Source organism: Lagenorhynchus albirostris, chromosome 21 (assembly GCF_949774975.1).
Source record: "Lagenorhynchus albirostris chromosome 21, mLagAlb1.1, whole genome shotgun sequence".
NCBI classification, from domain to species: domain Eukaryota; kingdom Metazoa; phylum Chordata; class Mammalia; order Artiodactyla; family Delphinidae; genus Lagenorhynchus; species Lagenorhynchus albirostris.
The window spans coordinates 2,642,426-2,660,777 of record NC_083115.1 but is presented as its reverse complement, the minus strand read 5'-3'; the positions used below and the strand labels follow the sequence as shown (position 1 = coordinate 2,660,777).

Sequence of the window (18,352 nt, the reverse complement as noted above, 5' to 3'; positions counted from 1 at the left end):
TTCAACTGTCTTGCTATTTTAGCCGTAGTTTAACAGGATTTCTTCCTTATAATGTCCCTTTTATGAGGAGCTAGGCAACAAAGTGATGAGATCAGTTCATGAAGTAACAGAAGGAACATAACCTAAACTAAAACCCAGTGGCCTTTATATGTACTTTAGTCTGAACTGAGAAGACCCCCAACGGCTCTCTATTATAAAATATACACCCCATGTATCCTCAGCACAGAGGCTTCCCTGCGTCCTGAACTGTGTCCAAAACTGGTAAGCATGCCTTGGTAAGCTAAGATCTGATCCTACAATGAAAACTGCATATGTGAAAATACTGGATGATATGACAAAAAATATAATCCAAATAAAATACGGTATCTTCCCTCATATAAATAAGTACTGAGGCGGAAGGAAATTTTTAAAAAACCTCATTAATTTAGTTGCCATCAGTTTAGATAGCTATGCTTTAAAAAGATTAATCTGGAATTAAAGAAAAAGTAGATTAATGTACAAAAATGTTTCCTTTGTTAACGTGTGAAGACCATAACTAGTTTTTCAAGTTCTACTTTAGAAGCAGCTTTTGAAGCATATTTACCTGAAAACATCTAACATTCAACTAAAGCCTTTCCCAGGTGTATTATGGAACACTAGTTCTGTATACACTTAAGTGTTTCATGCTCAAGTAAAGTGGGAAAAGGCATGTGATTAATTTTTTTCTTCTCCCTTGGGGATTCACAATGTGTATTAATTCCTTCTCTACAATCCCACATCTTATTTTTAAAACTGCCATTCAGCACACTAAAAGCTTCCATGGAACTGCTGTGGTATATAATATTTCTAAATGTCTACAATATGTAACACAAAAATAATGTCTAATATTAGTCAAACTCAAACAACCCAAAATTATATCATTAGTACAAAAATAAGCCATTCCAAAATAAAGTACTGAGTGAACCAAATAATGACTGACATTACAAATAAAAGCAGCAGGCGCCAAGAGCACAGAAAAGAAAGGCTTCCTAGGCCACTCTGCTTATTTCCTTTGCACGTTGCCTCAAACTACTCAGAGAAGCAACGACAACAGGATAAATAGCTTTTTCCTTCTTTACCACCAGAACTAAAAAAAACTCAAAATGAAGTGGCCCCAGTTGTATACTTCATCATCTAATGTGGGCACTAATTGTATTAACTGAGTCTCAAAGATGACCCACAACTGCCAGCCTGTCTTCCTGAATATCTTGGATTTTGAACGATTTCTTCTTCAAAGGAAGGTGGAAGAATGAGGTTCTCCCTATAAATGTACTTAATGGCATCCTCCTCCCTGCAACTACTCTACTACTTACCTATTCTTTACCTGTTCTAAATTCTCAATGGGCTATATCTAGAAAAGACAAAAACTCTTTGAAAAGATACATGAACCTCAATGTTCATAGCAGCACTATTTACAATAGCCCAGACGTGCAAGCAACCCAAGCGCACATCAACAGAAGATGTGGTACATATACACCCATATACATACAATGGAATATTACTCAGCCATGAAGAAGAACGAACTATTGTCATCTGCAGCAACATGCATGGACCTAGAGAATATCATACTAAGTGAAGTCAGACAGGGAAAGACAAACACTTTATGGTATCACTTCTATGTGGAGTCTAAAAACGAATACAAATGAATCTACATACAAAACAGAAACAGATTCACAAACACAGAAAACAAACTTATGGTTACCGAAGGGGAAAGGGAGGGCGGAAGGGATAAATTAGGAGTATGGGATTAACAGATATAAACTATACATAAAACAGATAAGCAACAAGAATCTACTGTGTAGCACAGGGAACTATATTCATTATCTTGTAATAACCTATTGATATAATGGAAAATAATCTAATATATATCAAATTATTTATAATATATATAAATATATATAACAGAATCACTTTGCTATACACCTGAAACTAACACAATATTGTAAACCAACTGTACTTTAATAAAATAAATAAATAAATTCTCAACGACCAATTTTAACTTGTTACAACATGAAGACAGAGAAGAATCCTTGAGTATAGGTTCTGTGTGACAGCTAAATATTACAAATAAATATTTCCTACAAATGTGAATCTAAAAAACCTAAACAAAATTCTGAGCTTTTTGAAATAAGAAAGAAAGAGACAGAGAGATGGAGGGAGGGAGGGAGGGAGGGAGGGAGGGAAGGAAGAGAAGAGAGGAGGAGGGGGAAGGGAAGGGGGGAGAGGAGGGAGAAGGGAAGAGAGGAAGAACCAGTGACTTTTCCAGGTTACAATAATGACAAATGCCAACTTCAAGCTGTTTACTTGGAATAGCAAGACGTATGGCATTTTACTGATTATTTTTTTGAAAACTTCACTGGGCCTTATTATGTGAAAACTAATAAAACAGAAGCAAGCATAATATGATCTAGTTTATTCTAAATCAGTTCCTGCTGAAAACATTTTTAAAGCCTCCTACTTATTTTTCTTTCTTTTTTTTTATTGAGGTATGGCTGATGAACAATAAGTCCCAGGTGTACAACATAGTGATTCACAATTTTTGAGTTATACTCCATTTATAGTTATTATTAAAATATTGGCTATGTTCCCTGTGCTGTAAAATATGTCATTTTAGCTTATTTATTTTATACATAGTAGTTTGCACCTCTTCATCTGCACCACTATCTTGCCCCTCCCCCTTCCCTCTCCCCACTGGTAACCCCTAGTTTGTTCCCTGTATCTGTGTGTCTATTTCTTTTTTGTTACATCCACTAGTTTATTTTTTAGATTCCACACATAAGCGACATCATATAGTATTTTTCTTTGTCTGACTTATTTAGTAACCATAATACCCTCCAAGTCCATCTATGTTGCTGCAAATGGCATTATTTCGTTCCTTTTTATGGCTGAGTGGTATTCCTTTGTCATATGTACATATATACAGATACACACCACATACATAGATAAAGAAGATGTTATATATACATAACATCTTCTTTATCCATTCATTTGTTGATGGACACTTAGGTTGCTTCTATGTCTTTGCTATTGTAAACAATGCTGCTATGAACATTGAGGTGCATATATCTTTTCGATTTAATGTTTTTGTTTTCTTTGGATATATACCCAGAAGTGGAATTGTTGGATCATATGGTAGTTCTACTTTTAGTTTTTTGAGGAACCTCCACACTGTTCTGCACAGTAACTGCATCAATTTAAATTCCCACCAAGTGTACAATGGTTCTCTATTCTCCACATCCTCGCCAACATGTTATTTGTAGATTTTTTTTGATGACAGCCATTCTGACAGGCGTGAGGTAATATCTCATTGTGGTTTTAATTTGCATTTCTCTAATGATCAACAACGTTGAGCATCTTTTCACATGCCTGTTGGCCATCTGCATGTCTTCTTTGGAAAAATATCTATTCAGGTCTTCTACCCATTTTTTAATCAGCTGGTTTTGGGGGGTTTTTTTGTTTGTTTGATGTTGAGTTGTATGAGCTGTTTATATATTTTGGATATTAACCTCTTATTGGTCATATCATTTGCAAGTATTTTCTCCCATTCAGTAGTAGGTTGTCTTTTCATTTTGTCAGTGGTTTCCTTTGCTGGGCAAAAGCTTTTAAGTTTAATTAGGTTCCATTTGTTTATTTTTGCTTTTACTTCCTTTGCTTTAGGAGACAGATCCCCCCAAAACACTGCTGCGATTTATGTCAAAGAGTGTTCCACCTATATTTTCTTCTAGAAGTTTTATGGTTTCAGGTCTTATCTTTAGGTCTTTAAACCATTTTGAGTTTACTTTTGTACCTGGTTTAAGAAAATTGTCTAATTTCATTCTGTTGCATGTAGCTGTCCAGTCATCCCACCATCATTTACTGAAGAGACTGTCTTTTCTCCATTGTACATTCTTGCTTTCTTTGTCATAGATTAATTCACCGTAAGTGTGTGGGTTTATTTCTGGGCTTTCTATCCTGTTCCACTGATCTGTGTGTCTGTTTCTGTGCCAGTACCATACTGTTTTGATTACTGTGGCTTTGTAGTATAGTCTGAAGTCAGGGAGCATGATGCCTCCAGCTCTGTTTTACTTTCTCAAGATTGTTTTAGCTATTCAGGATCTTTTGTGTTTCTACACAAAGTTTAAAATTTTTGTTCCAGTTCTATGAAAAATGTCATTAGTAATTTGATAGGGACTGCACTGAATCGGTAGATTGCCTTGCGTAATATGGTCATTTTTAACAATAATAATTCTTCTAATCCATGAACACAGTATATATCTTTCCATTTGTTTGTGTCATCTTCAATTTCTTTCATCAATGTCTTAATAGTTTTCTGAGTACATGTCTTTTACCTCCTTAGGTAGGTTTATTCCTGGGTATTTTATTCTTTTTGATGCGACTGTAAATGGGATTGTTTCCTTAATTTCTCTTTCTGATAGTTCACTGTTAGTGTACAGAAATGCAACAAATTTCTGCATATTAATTTTGTATCCTGCAACTTTACCAAATTCATTGATGAGCTCTAGAAGTTTTTTGTGGCATCTTTAGGATTTTCTATGTATAGTATCATGTTATCTGCAAACAGTGACAGTTTTGATTCTTCCTTTCCAGTCGGAATTCCTTTTATTTCTTTTGCTTGTCTGACTGCTGCAGCTTGGACTTCCAACACTATGTTGAATAAAAGTGGTGAGTGAGCACCCCTGTCTTGTTCCTGATCTGAGAGGAAATGCTTTTGGCTTTCCATAACTGAGTATGACATTAGCTGTGGGCTTATCATATATGGCCTTTATTATGTTGAGGTATGTTCCTTCTATGCCCACTTTCTGGAGAGTTTTTATCATAAATGGATGTTGAATTTTGTCAAAAGCTTTTAATGCATCTACTGAGATGATTATATCGTTTTTCTTCTTCAATTTGCTAATGTGGTATATATCACACCGACTGATTTGCAGATACTGAAAAATCTCTGAATCCCTGGGATAAATCTCACTTGATTACTGCTTACAATTGTTTATGATCATTTTAATGTATTGTTGTATTTGGTTTGCTAGTATTTTGTTGAGGATTTTTGTATCTATGTTCATCAGTGATATTGGCCTGTAATTTTCTTTTCTTGTGGTTATTTTTATCTGGTTTTGGTATCAGGGTGATGCTGGCCTCATAGAATGAGTTCAGAAGCATTCTTTCCTCTGCAGTTTTTTGGAATAGTTTGAGAAGGACAGGTGTTAACTCTTCACTAAATGTTTGGTGGAATTCATCTATAAAGCCATCTGGTCTTAGGGTTTTGTTTATTGGGAGTTGTTTTATTACTGATTCAATTTCATTACTGGGAATTGATCTGTTCATATCTTCTATTTCTTCCTGCTTCAGCCTTGGGAGATTCTAAATTTCTAGGAATTTTTCCATTTTTTCTAGGTTGCCCATTTGACTGGCATACAGTTGTTTGTCATAGTCTCTTATGATCCTTTGTATTTTAAAAGCCTCTTACTTTATTAAAACCAAGCCTACTGGGATGACACTGTTAGTCTAAAGGGAATCATCCAATAAAACTCCAGGAAAAAACAAAATATTTCTTCTTGTAATAGTACAAACGGCTGCAGTTCTCTCACTGAAAAGATATCATCATATAGGAAAAACATTAGCTCACATGAAATGAAATGCAGTTATTGAGATTATGAATACTCCCTGCCCTAAAGAATACTGCTGGGTGCTGCTTTCTGTCATCTTCTTCCTGAGAGCACCTCGGCCTTGACCATCAAGTTGGTGTATGGTCACTGTGATTAGCTGCATCATGGGGTATAGCCCCCATACTTGACATTCAATTTTAAAGTCACCCATTATATGGACACCACAGTCTATGAAGTCAGGACTGGGCTGCTGCTTATTGTTTCCCTTACTTCTAGGATGATGCAAATATTCTTCCTAGAAGTCCCTACAATACCTTCTTGGCTTTTGAACATTGCCCAAGATAGTAGCAGTTTGTGTGACTTTTATAACAGGTCAACTTGTAGTAAAATTTTAATACAATAAAAATTGTATCAAATACTACTTGAGTCAAAGACTATGGTACAAGCCATCTAAGATCAATCTAGATATCAATGCTATATGGAGTAGTGAAGCAGAGAGGTTAAAGGTTATGGCTATATGGTAAGAGAAAAGTGGGATTAAATCCTGGTTCTGCCACTTATAAACTGTATGGTCTTAAATATGTTTGCTGGGGGCCCTAGGCTGTAAAACGAAGAAAGCAATATCCACCTCACAGAATTATTCCAGAGATGTTTAGTCCAGTAGCAAGCTCAGTGAATGGTAACTATAGCTGCTATTATTTATAATTAATACTATGAATATTTTTATTCTCCTTTCATCCATTTTACATCATCATTTAATGGGCATTCAAGGACTTCAAGGATGCTGTTCTTTAGTAACTGGGGCTGTACATAATCTACGCATCAAATCAAGTCAGGAACAGGATCAAAAGGTAGAGCAAGGTTCCTAAGCTACTCAATAATGTGGGAATCTGCCTTCTTAGGATCTTAATATGATCTTGCAGCAAAGAGGTCATTAAGAAGCTAGGCTCTAAGCAGCTCAGGAGTAGAGGCTATCCCATGATCACAGTTCCTCTTGCCTCTAGCCCATCAATGTCATGTTTTTAAAGGCAGAGCAGGGCCCTCTATGGACCTGTCTTCCATGTGTGTGCATAACATGGCCCTGTTGGAGAAACCTAGGGTTAAAACTCTGGTTTCTATTTTTCAACATCTGAGACTTAATCATACTGCTCCAAATGAAGCAGCATTATTGCTTCATTGCTGTTGTTTCATTTTGCTTTGTTTTTTTTTTTAAGTCATGGATGCAAGATTACTTAACATACACTACACACACAAATATCTGAATATTATGGGAGACAATGCATAATCCCACTTCCCAAAAGATTTTTCCTCCTGTGATCGTTTTTGTTTTTGCTCCAATTGTCCTATTTTGCATGCTTTAGGATTTGGAATTTTTTTTAAAGTGTTTAAAACCTTTAACAACAAGAAAATAATTTGAAGTAATTTAGCAGAGAATAATAGTCATTAACAAAGTAAAAATACAGGTTTATTATTTGGAAAACATAAGATCTCTAAACATTTTAGTCAACTCAAGTTTAAAAGAACTCAGAAGTGAAACAAACCTAAACTCATTTTAAATAGATTATGTGGTTTTCTAACAATGTACTTAAAATTATGAATAGATAGAAAAAGATCACAATTATCCATACTAAAGAGCTTATTAAATTACAGAATATTTTCTGATGCAAAATTCAGGGAACCCTCCACAGTGGTGGATAAGAAAATGAATAGAAAATGTCTAAAATTCTACTTAAGAAAGTTGATGAATTTTACAGTTCTTACCCTATTGCTGCTTTCTATTACAATTCCTATTATACTTTTTTGGTTATGTATTTTTCTGCTGGCAATGTTTGTTCATTCTTTCACTGATAACTAATTCCCTCAAAGCTGATTAAGAAGTCACGTTCTAGTGACAACCTCATCAGAACAAAAAGCACATTTTTGATGAGGCTTAATATCTTAAAGTCAACAGCCTCATGGTTGGGTCCATTCTCATCTTCTATCTCCATTCCTTAGTAAATGGAGTTCCTCTCCTCCCCCTGAGAGGAAGAGAGAAGGTGCCTGTGGTTCTAATCTCTGCACTACAATCCCTGGAACAGGTGACACATGTGTTGGACAAGCTTTCTTTTCTAAGTGAAGCACTCTTGTGATTTGGACAGCTCACTTAAAAACGGCAATAATTTATTTTAAATTACTATTAACTGGGCTTTCCTGGTGGCACAGTGGTTGAGAGTCCGCCTGCCGAAGCAGAGGACACGGGTTCGTGCCCCGGTCCGGGAAGATCCCCCACATGCCGCGGAGCAGCTGGGCCCATGAGCCATGGTCGTTGAGCCTGCGCGTCTGGAGCCTGTGCTCCGCAACGGGAGAGGCCACAACAGTGAGAGGCCCACATACCGCAAAAAAAAACCAAAAAACAAAAACTATTACTTTAAATAATAATTTATTTATTTAAATAATTTATTTTAATTAAGGAATTAATTCCTCAACTTTGCTGTTCTTGATCATACAATATCCTGGCTACCCAGAACTCCTGAGGAGGAAATTGCACTGAATACCTGTGTTCTGTAGGTAGTTGAGGAATTTCCTTCCCTCTTTTAACATATATACATAAAATAATATATAAATATAATTTAATCTTTTTAATAAACTCAGATTGTTGTTCTTCCATGAAATAAACAGAATGCTGCCTTAAAGATCTACCACAGAGTTTGGGGCTAACTGACCCTACAATAAATGGGTCTCAGTTTGCTGTGTTTCATAAGCTTTATGTTAGTTTCCTGGAGTTTTGCTTTCTCTCTCTCTCTCTCTCTCTCTCTCTCTCTCTCTCTTTTTCTTTTGGTCACTGAGATCTAGGTCTGTAAGAACATTCTCATTCTTATTTTTCTATTTCTGTTAGACTTGGAAACCACAAGCAAGTTATTAAGTTACATGGAAAGTTTAAAAAAATACTGAGGTCTAGTTTTTTAACAAATTATACTGGCCTATTCCCAGCTTCTCAGAAATAACCCCTATTAAAGCACTGTGTATACTATAAAGCACTAAATAAATCACTGTCAGTATAATTATTTTGGCTAACATTTTAGACAAACCATGTTACTAGATAGGTAAGAAGTTATATAATGAGTACTCTGAATACGTGTTTAACCCACAGAGCACCGTAATTTATTATTTCTTATAACACTCTGCTAAATGGGAAACTGAGGCATATGTAGCTTAGGGATTAAAGAAAGAATTAATATGACTGCTGTACTTCAAATGGTAGGCCAGTATTTAATTTTTTGACCAAATCTTACTTTAACTCTTTCAATTTCAACCCTAAAAGAAAAAAGGAATAATAACTGACATTACTGGGCACTCACCATTTTGAAGTGATTTACATATTTCAACTCATTTAATGTTCACAATAAACCTCATGAAGTAAGAACTACTGTTAGCTCTATTTTACAGATGAGGAAACTGAGGTAACAAGTAGCTGGGTAACTCCTAAGGTTACGTAGCTTATAAATGTCAGAGTTGAGTCATGAAACAAATCTGGCATGCTGCCTTACCCCAAAAAGCTGGTGATTGACCAGTTTTTATATCTAGAAACCCAAGCCATTTATATGTAATATTTGTCCAATTACTCCTGGGAAAACAAATTATTTACTAAGTTCGTTAAATTATAAAAATTTAAATAAAAGGCTACTCAGTGAAACTTTATTTATAGTTAAAAATAAGAATCTCCCTTTAAAAATATTCTTAGTGTGAAGTATGAAGGCAAATTTCTCATAAACAAAAAATGTTCCCCTTTCATTCTGACCATGTGTCGGGTTTCCAATCTTAAGTAACAGCTTTGGACAGGTTACAGCAAAGAAAATCTAAAGCCAACTGAGATTAAGCAGCTGCCAAAGTATGCTGCTATTATGGACATTTAAAACCAACCAGTTTTTTCAAATGTAAAAACATGAACTGCACTACAGTGTCTCCAAGATCCCTTCTAGTGCTGAAGTTCTATGAATCTAAGAACAGAAAGTAAATGGTCTCTTAAAACATACCTTGAGTATTCTTGAGGATATGGAGAAGAGTACCAGGTGTGGATTTCATACTTCCCAAACTCAATAACAGAGGGACAGCGGACTTGTGGATCAGGGGGACCAGTCACTCCAACTTTCTGTGCAGTGAGAAAATACATCAATTACATAAGTTAGTTAAATTAAATACACTGAGACAGATAACAAAACCAATAAAACAAAAAAAACCCATCTGAATCTAAGTGTCGCCTTCTCAGGATTCCACAGGAAAAGTTAAAAAGCCAGGAACAAGCTAGTAAGTTTTGAAATAAGCTGTATTATCCTTTAAATAGAGCATCCAAATGAAGAATAAAAATGCTAATAAATCTCTTAGAACCAAATGCAGTTGGTAACGTTGCAGTTTCCACATTTAATAATACTGTGAATATCCTCAACTAAACTCACTCCTTAATCACTTAGTTGTTAAAGAGACCCTGCCAGCACTTGGGGATATAAAGTCAGGGGTGGGGAGGAGTGCTTGCTGCCCACTGGCCGAGATCACATGTACAGTGTCCCAAGTGACAGCAACAGCAACCACCTACTCAACATGTGAGCACGTACAGAAAGGAATCATCTTCCGGTTTGTGAAAACAGATATTAAGGAATATGACAAAACAAGTAAGAGTCTTCATTTTACACTGCCCCTAAAATTCCCTTCTTAGTGGTTTTTCATAGGTTTAACCAAAGAAAGTAATACTCTGTTAAACACACACTTTTATCCCTTTTTATCTATCTTCTGTATATAATTAAAATAATTTCTATACCCCCATCCCTGCAATAACCTGAACTACACTATCTTAAAAAAAGAATAACTTGTAAAGCGTTGAGGACTTCCACAGCAGCAGCTCAAATATAAGCCACTGCTATTGACTACAAGGATCGGGTTTTAAAACCTTAAATTCAAGGGGAATCTGATCTGCCCTGCATCCACTACAGCAAGATTCATACATGTATATAGGCATACCTCGGAGATACTGTGGATTCGGCTCCAGACCACAGCAACAAAGTGAATATCGCAAGTCACACGAATTTTTTGGTCTCCCAGTGCATATAAAAGCTATTTACACTATACTCTAGTCTATTAAGTTTGCAATAGCATTATGTCTAAAAAAAAAACAACGGACATACCTTAAGTAAAAAATACTTCACTGCTAAAAAATGCTAACCATTATCTGAGCCTTCAGCAAGTCACCATAACAGATCATGAGAACAAACATAATAATGAAAAAGTCTGAAATATTGCAAAAATTACCAAAATGTGACAGAGGCACAAAGTGAACAAATGCTGCTGGAAAAGTGGTGCTGATACACTTGCTCAACTCAGAGCTGCCACAGCCTTCAATCTGTAAAAACCTAACTATCTATGAAGCACAATAAAGTGAAGTGCAATAAAACAAGGTATGCCCCTGTGTGTGTTATGCATATAACATGTAATATATATGCATGTATATTTATTATGGATAGTCTATTAAATGACTTTTTTTTAAAAAAGGAGCTAGAATTTAGCCTAAGCAAACACGAGTATTAATAACTCTTCAAACGAGCAACCAAAATTATCCTTCAACTTTATGCTTTAAAAATCACTGAGAGATTACTAAAGTCCCTTGTTGGAGCTCGTGACAAACACAAACACACACATACACACACACACACCCCTTCTAACAAAACTAAAAAAAATTCAGAGGCTTTTATTCACTTTTCATATAAATTCATTTAAGAAGCCTTTTCACCACAACTCATTTGAGAACTCTCTGGTCTTTCTAACCATTCTCTTTTATAAAAGGCCAAGGGACTTATCTCAGGTTTCATGCTGGAACACAGCCAGGTGAAACCTCACCTCTTCCTCAGACACCTCAAAACAAAAGACAAACATCTATTAGTTGGATAAACTGTGTTATGACACCAAGGAGTACTGAGGCTCTTCCAAAGGCAAAAATCAAAAAGAAAAACACAAGACAGGGTTAAAATAAGATTTTTTTCATTTCTGAAAACCAAAATAGAACTCTGCAAAAGGTTTTAAACACACTGTTCTTTAAACTACATTCCAGAATCATGTATTCTAATTCATAAAGTAGTATCTTTTAGCCTATCTTCACAGCTCAAAACAACAAGAATAGTAGTATAGAAAATATCAGAATAACCAATATCAGAAACCAAATCTAACTTCCTGAGCCAAGGATCAAGCAGGAAGCACGAAAGGTGAGACCATGCACCTGCTCCGGCACCGCCTGTTGTGTGAGAGCTTTCCCATCCGCTGCCCGGTGCTCCTCCAGGTGGATGCCCAACGCAAACGTGGATACCCAGCCCCAGTACAACTGTCTGCACATTGCCGTCACTAGGAGAGTCTATGTAAAACCAGACTCAGAGCAGACCTCCTCTGCCTTCGCAGCTCTCGCCTTCCCGCACTGTGAGATGCGCACAGCCACAGGGCTCCACGACCTCCAGCTCCCTTGGGAAAGAAGCCTCTGAGCCAGTGTGTTTCCCTTTACCAAGGTCTGGAAATTAACAAAGGCTCTGTGCAGTGAGGAAGTAACAGCTGCATCTACACCACTCATTAACCTAGTCCTTGCCAAATTCAAATTGTCAAATCTGAATTACAAGGTTATCTTTACTAAATCATTTTATTTTTAAATTTCAGTCAAAATTTCATTAAACATGCAGCTTTCAAAGTAGCAGATATCTAATATAATCAAGGGCACAACATTTTTTTAAACTTTTAACTCAGGTTCTGCCACTCTGTGCCCTCCTTCTCATTTGAATACGCCAAAATCTTTAAAACATAACATATATTCTGGGCCAGAATGGACTTTTTAATCTAAGAAAGTAAGGGGGGGCACTAAATGCACTAGTAATTGGGCTAAATCAAAAGGTAACTTTAAATATACCGATTCTAGATAATGAAACTTTTATTACCAGCAATTTGAGAAAAGACTGTTACTCTTCTGCAAAAACTCCACTTCTGTCAAATGACTAATTTATATTTTCCAATACAGAGACCACTCTTGCACACAGAGACCCCCAAGTCTAGATCTGGTACAGAATGAAAATTACAACTGATGTAAATACAGCCCTGTTCCCTCCCTCTGCCGGACCTTCCTTTCCCATTCCCTGTGGGAAATGACATTTTGGGGTGGGAGTGGAGGGTAGGACTGTACCCTTAGTATCAGTATGAGAATGTGAAATGTGGGGAGAGGACATATCTTTCTGGTATTTGAACATTTTCCCATAAAAACTATGATAAAAAATAATTCTGTTCCTTAGGGATTAAAAGTTACCTGATGAAAGAGATGCATAAGAATGAGTTCACATGCTGCAAAGTGGAGAGAGCATGACCTTAAGGAGTAAAGAGACTCAGCATGTGTGGGGCACCTACTGTGCAGTCTCTGCACCTCGCACTGTCATCTCATTTATTCCCCACAATCCATTCCTCAAAGTAGGAAACAACATGCCTGCTTTATAGATGGGGGGAGGGGAGAGAAGCCAAGGATCAGAAAAGTTAAGAGGTAAAGAACTCCAGGACAGGAATATCAAGAGTGAAGCACAAAGAAAGAAAAGAACCAACCAGATACAAGGTGAGATAGAAAATATGGGTAGCCCTCAACTAATTAATTTCTGAATTCCAAAAGTTTGTGTGTAAGTTTCTTTGAACTGGAACTTAGTTTTCCAAAGAAATGAAGCTACTATATGTCCAGAGTCTCTTATCCAAAACCCTTGGAATAGAATGTACTTTGGAATACTGAATTTTTCTCTTGTTAGAGAAGTTCTACAGTACCTATATGTATCTTAAATCAACAGCCTCAGTAGGATTTGGGACAATGCTCCATAATCAGATACATTAATATTTTTTTAGCAAAGCATATGAATAGTCACATTAAATGGGATAAGTAAAGAATATATATAGTCTAAACTCAGTTCAGATCATGTTTTGCCAACAATTGAATTAGGGTAACTAAGATCTTACTATAAAATGAGTTATAATTTTTTTTCACTCTAAAGAATATATACATACAGATGGCCAATATGTACATGAAAAGATGTTCAACATCACTAATCATCAGGAAAATGCAAATGTGAACCACAATGAGATACCACTTCACACCCATTAGGATTGCTACTATAAAAAACAAAACAAAACACCAGAAAATAACAAGTGTTGGCGAGCATCTGGAGAAACTGGAACCCTTGAGCATTGCTGGTGGGAATGTAAAATGGTACGGCCACTGCGGAAAAAAATAGTATGGCAGTTCCTCAAAAAATTAAACACAGAATTATCATATGAACCAGCAACTGCACTTCTGGGAATACAGCCAAAAGAATTGAAAGCCAGGACTCAAACAATTATTTGTACACCATGTTCATAGCAGCCTTATTCATAAGTCGAAAAGGCAGAAGCAACCCAAGTGTCCATTGACGGATAAAGGGATAAAAAAGATGTGGTACAAACACACAATGGAATACTATTTAGACTTTAAAAAGGAAGAAAATTCTAACACATATTACAACATGGATGAACCTTGAAGACATTATGCTAAGTAAAATAAGGCCGACACAAAAGGACAAATATTTTACAACTGCACTCATATGAGGTCTACCTAGAGTAGTTAAATTCATAGACAGAAAGTAGAATGGTGGTTGCTAGGGGCTGGGGGAGGGAGAAATGGGGACTTAGACTTTCTTTTTCTTCTTATCCAGCTTAGATTCCAAGGTCTTTTACTGTACCTCATCTTTACATACATCCTTAACTTCCTTGCTTTTCTCCTGATTCACCAAAATCCCAACTCTGGTTAAATTCAATATTCCAACACAATCCAAGTTATTACCCTCATATCTGAACACTATTAGAGAAAAACACAGAACCATGCTCACTAGTCTCAATTTATAATTCATACCCACTAACCTCAATGGGCGCTTGATGCTTCCCTACTCCATTCACTCTCCTACTCTTCTAGATTATTTCATTACTTTCTCCTGTCTCTCAAGCCTCCAATACCTTGTACCCCATCTTCACATTCAAGCAATGCCTTTGCTTTCTAAGAAGCAATCAGAAGAGAGCTTCCACAGCTTTCCACGGCACATCTGTATGTCTACCCTTGTGGCCATACACCCTGCCCTTCCTTAAGGCTATGGATAAATGGTCTAGGCTCCTACCTAAGGTCAATGCCCCAAATGATGTGAATAACATACTAAGCGCTTTGCAAATATCAATTCATTTAATCCTTTCAAGAAACCTATTAAGTAACTTGGTTGACCAAGGTCACTCAGCAGAGACAGGATTTGAACCCGTGCAGGCTATCTCTAATACCTAGGCTCTTAACCACTATCTTAATAAATACTCAATACAATTTTGCTAAATCATCAAATGAATGAACTCAAAATACATCTAAACAGCCTTTAATATGTGACTCATAATTAATGGGTAAATGCCTTCAGACACTAAAACAGCCCTCTGCTCCCATCCCTAATTTCAGCAGTACCAAGGAGTCCACTCCAGCAACAAAAAAGCAGTCATGGGGCTTCCCTGGTGGCACAGTGGTTGAGAGTCCGCCTGCCGATGCAGGGGACACGGGTTCGTGCCCAGGTCCAGAAAGATCCCACATGCCGCGGAGTGGCTGGGCCCGTGAGCCATGGCCGCTGAGCCTGCGCGTCCGGAGCCTGTGCTCCGCAACGGGAGAGGCCACAACAGTGAGAGGCCCGCGTACCGCAAAAAAAAAAAAAAACAGTCATGGAGATACCTTAAAACCCTAGCATGCTAAAACTAACATCCTCTTACTAGCTTTCAAAGTCCTCTAAAATCCAGCCCTATACCAGTAATTCAATGTATTTTTTACCATTACCCAACAATGTTCCATGCAGTTTTACCTCTCAGACTAAACTACAGGCGGTCCTTGCTTTGCATGCTACCATGTTAACTGAAACTTATGCATATCAAAACTGAGATCCAATCTCAGTCGCTACAGAGTGCGTGAAGCACGAACACAATTCTGATATGCATGTGTCCCCATCAGCACAGCGCCATGCAAAGCAAGGACTGCCCGTGTTATAACACCTTCACAGGCAGCTATTGTGTTTCTACATCATCGCCACAGTATGACCTGCACATAGTAGGCCCTCAAATATCTGTTGACCTGATGGACCAATAATCACAATGTCTCTTGTATTAATATAATATATACACTATATTCCTCAAAGCTGAAGTTAATGCGGTTTACTCTACCTGGTAAGCCCTCATCCTCTTCATTTACCTAAATCCTGCTTCTTCTGTGACCATCTCAGATCATACCAACTCTTACTAATCCTAGAATATACTGTGAACATATGAAACAGTCCATATCATTTAATACAGCAACAAATTACATCAACTGGTACTCTGGGCCACTGTTTGCTGTTTATCTTACCTTTCCCTACTTGCATTCAGTACAGGCTTTATGATTTTGATGCCTCTGTAACGTCTTTTACAAGGTAATGCAGGATGTTACTGTGATCAGGGGCACAAAAATGGAAGTCACACAGGCTCCAGCTCTAATCCACCTCTACCATTACTAGTTACATAACTTCAGGAAAGTCACTCAACTAAAAGTCTCGGTTTCCTTGTGTAAAGTGGAGTGGGTTTCAAGAAGCATGCCCTTTGGGCACTCAAAGAAATCCGGAAATTTGCCATGAAGGAGATGGGAACTCCAGATGTGCGCGTTGACAACAGGCTCAACAAAGCTGCTGGGCCAAAAGAATAAGGAATGTCACATACCGTATCCGTGTGCAGTTGTCCAGAAAACGTAACGAAGACGAAGATTCGCCAAACAATCTCTATACATTGGTTACCTATGTACCTGTCACCACTTTCAAAAATCTCAGACAGTTAATGTGGATGAGAACTAACTGCTTAAAGTTATAGAACCGCCTTTGCATCTTGACTTTCCTATTCTAGTTGTAGCTAACAGGCTCATATATCTTAGAGCAGTTCCCAACTACAAGATCATCTGGCAAGTGTTTCCTAAATACTGTACCTGGGCCCCTTCTCCTCAGTCCCTGGAGTTTCTGAATATTTTAACAGAGCCTAGGCAGGTTAAGGTGGTTTTGAAGTACATCCTGGCTTGAGAATGACTGTTTAGGTAGCTGCGACATTAGGCATATAATGTTAATGCTTTTACATGCATGTTTTGTTAATTCTAAGATAAACATTTTTCTAGGAAAAAAATTAATTACTTAATTAAATTAAATAGGGATAACAATCCTTACCTCATAGGGTGAAGAGAGTTGTTGAACCTAGTTTATTCCATTTCTAATTAACTGTTCAATTCTTTATGCAAAGAAGAAAATTATTTTAGTGGCCCACACAGATTTCAAAAATGCTGTTAACTTTCTAGAACCACAAAAAAAAAACAATCAAATCCTTCAAAATTAGAAAGCACTAAAATTACTATAGAAATATAATGTGCTATTTGGTGATATTTTATGTAAATATCATTCTATATATTTCGAGGAGGCTGTTATGCTCTTCAATGTAATGAGTTGAATACAAATGCTTCTTTCTGGTAATGCATCTTTTAAGAAAAACCATTTCTTCCAAGCTCACAAGATCACTGTTGAAATATAATTCCAAACAAAAGCCTATACTACTAATTTCTTATACTTCTGTTTTTCTTTTTAGAGGTGGCTCTTTTTTATGAAGTGTTCACTGACTAGCTAGTAATGATGGAACATAGTACCAGGCAAACTATATCCTTCTCCTGAAATTAAAACAAAAACAAAAACAAAAACAAAACAAAACCAATTAACAGATGACTTTTTTTGGGGGGGTGGCACTTGCTAAACGTTTCAATAATGCTCAACTTAATTAGATAATGTATCACACAAAATTTAATTGTTCAAGATCATCACTATGAGCCATCACTATTGGATTTGCTTTTGTGAGTTCGTTTCCTACTAAATGGTAAAAGCTCTATGAAAATAAAAACAATGTCTCATTCATAGCCCCTGCACCTAGCATAGTTTCTAGAACAAAGCAGGTACTTAATAAATGATGGGTTTTTGCTTGGATGTATCCTTTATCATTTATTTATCTCTTATGAAGACTGCATAAGACCCTGTAATAAAATCTTCCTGCAAAATTTGTGGAACAAAGGTTGAAGCAGTTTCTACTAAAGAATATCTAGGCTCTCAAAAATGACTTTGTATGTTTATGAATGCTTCTATTATTTAAAAACATCATCTAATCTAATCAATAGTGACTCTCCCCACTGGCTTCAACCCACTTTCTCTGTTACATTAGGTCAGAGAGTCTGGGAGCTGTCCTTGACAACCTCCTGCCCCTTTACACTGCACACTGAACCTACCACCAAGTTCTGCTGACTCCGTCTCTGAAATGCATTCTAAATCCATCCACTTCTCTCCCATTTCCACTGCCACCTCTCTAGTCTAAGTCACCATCTTCTTCCATCTGGATCACTGAAAAAGCCTCTAAATTGGTTTCCCAGCTTTGACTCTTGCCTAATTCCAATCCATTCCTCATAGAGTGGCCAAAAAAAAAAAAAAAATTAATGCAAATCTGATCTATTTCCTTTCTAAAATCATTCAATGATTAAAGAAGATGTGGTGGATGTATACAATGGAATACTACTCAGCCATAAAAAAGAATGAAATAATGCCATTTGTAGCAACATGGATGGACCTAGAGATTATCATACTAAGTGAAGTAAGTCAGAGAAA

At 36.8% G+C, this 18,352-nt stretch overlaps 1 protein-coding gene across 1 annotated transcript in view; it reads right to left on the bottom strand.

Annotated features, from left to right (window-relative positions):
• Window positions 1-18,352, bottom strand: part of KAT6A (lysine acetyltransferase 6A) — a 106,851-nt gene that overhangs the window by 17,821 nt on the left and 70,678 nt on the right. Inside the window, exon 9 of the mRNA XM_060136230.1 lies at window positions 9,635-9,750. Coding sequence (XP_059992213.1) covers window positions 9,635-9,750 — 116 coding nt within the window. The remainder of the gene's footprint in view (window positions 1-9,634; window positions 9,751-18,352) is intronic.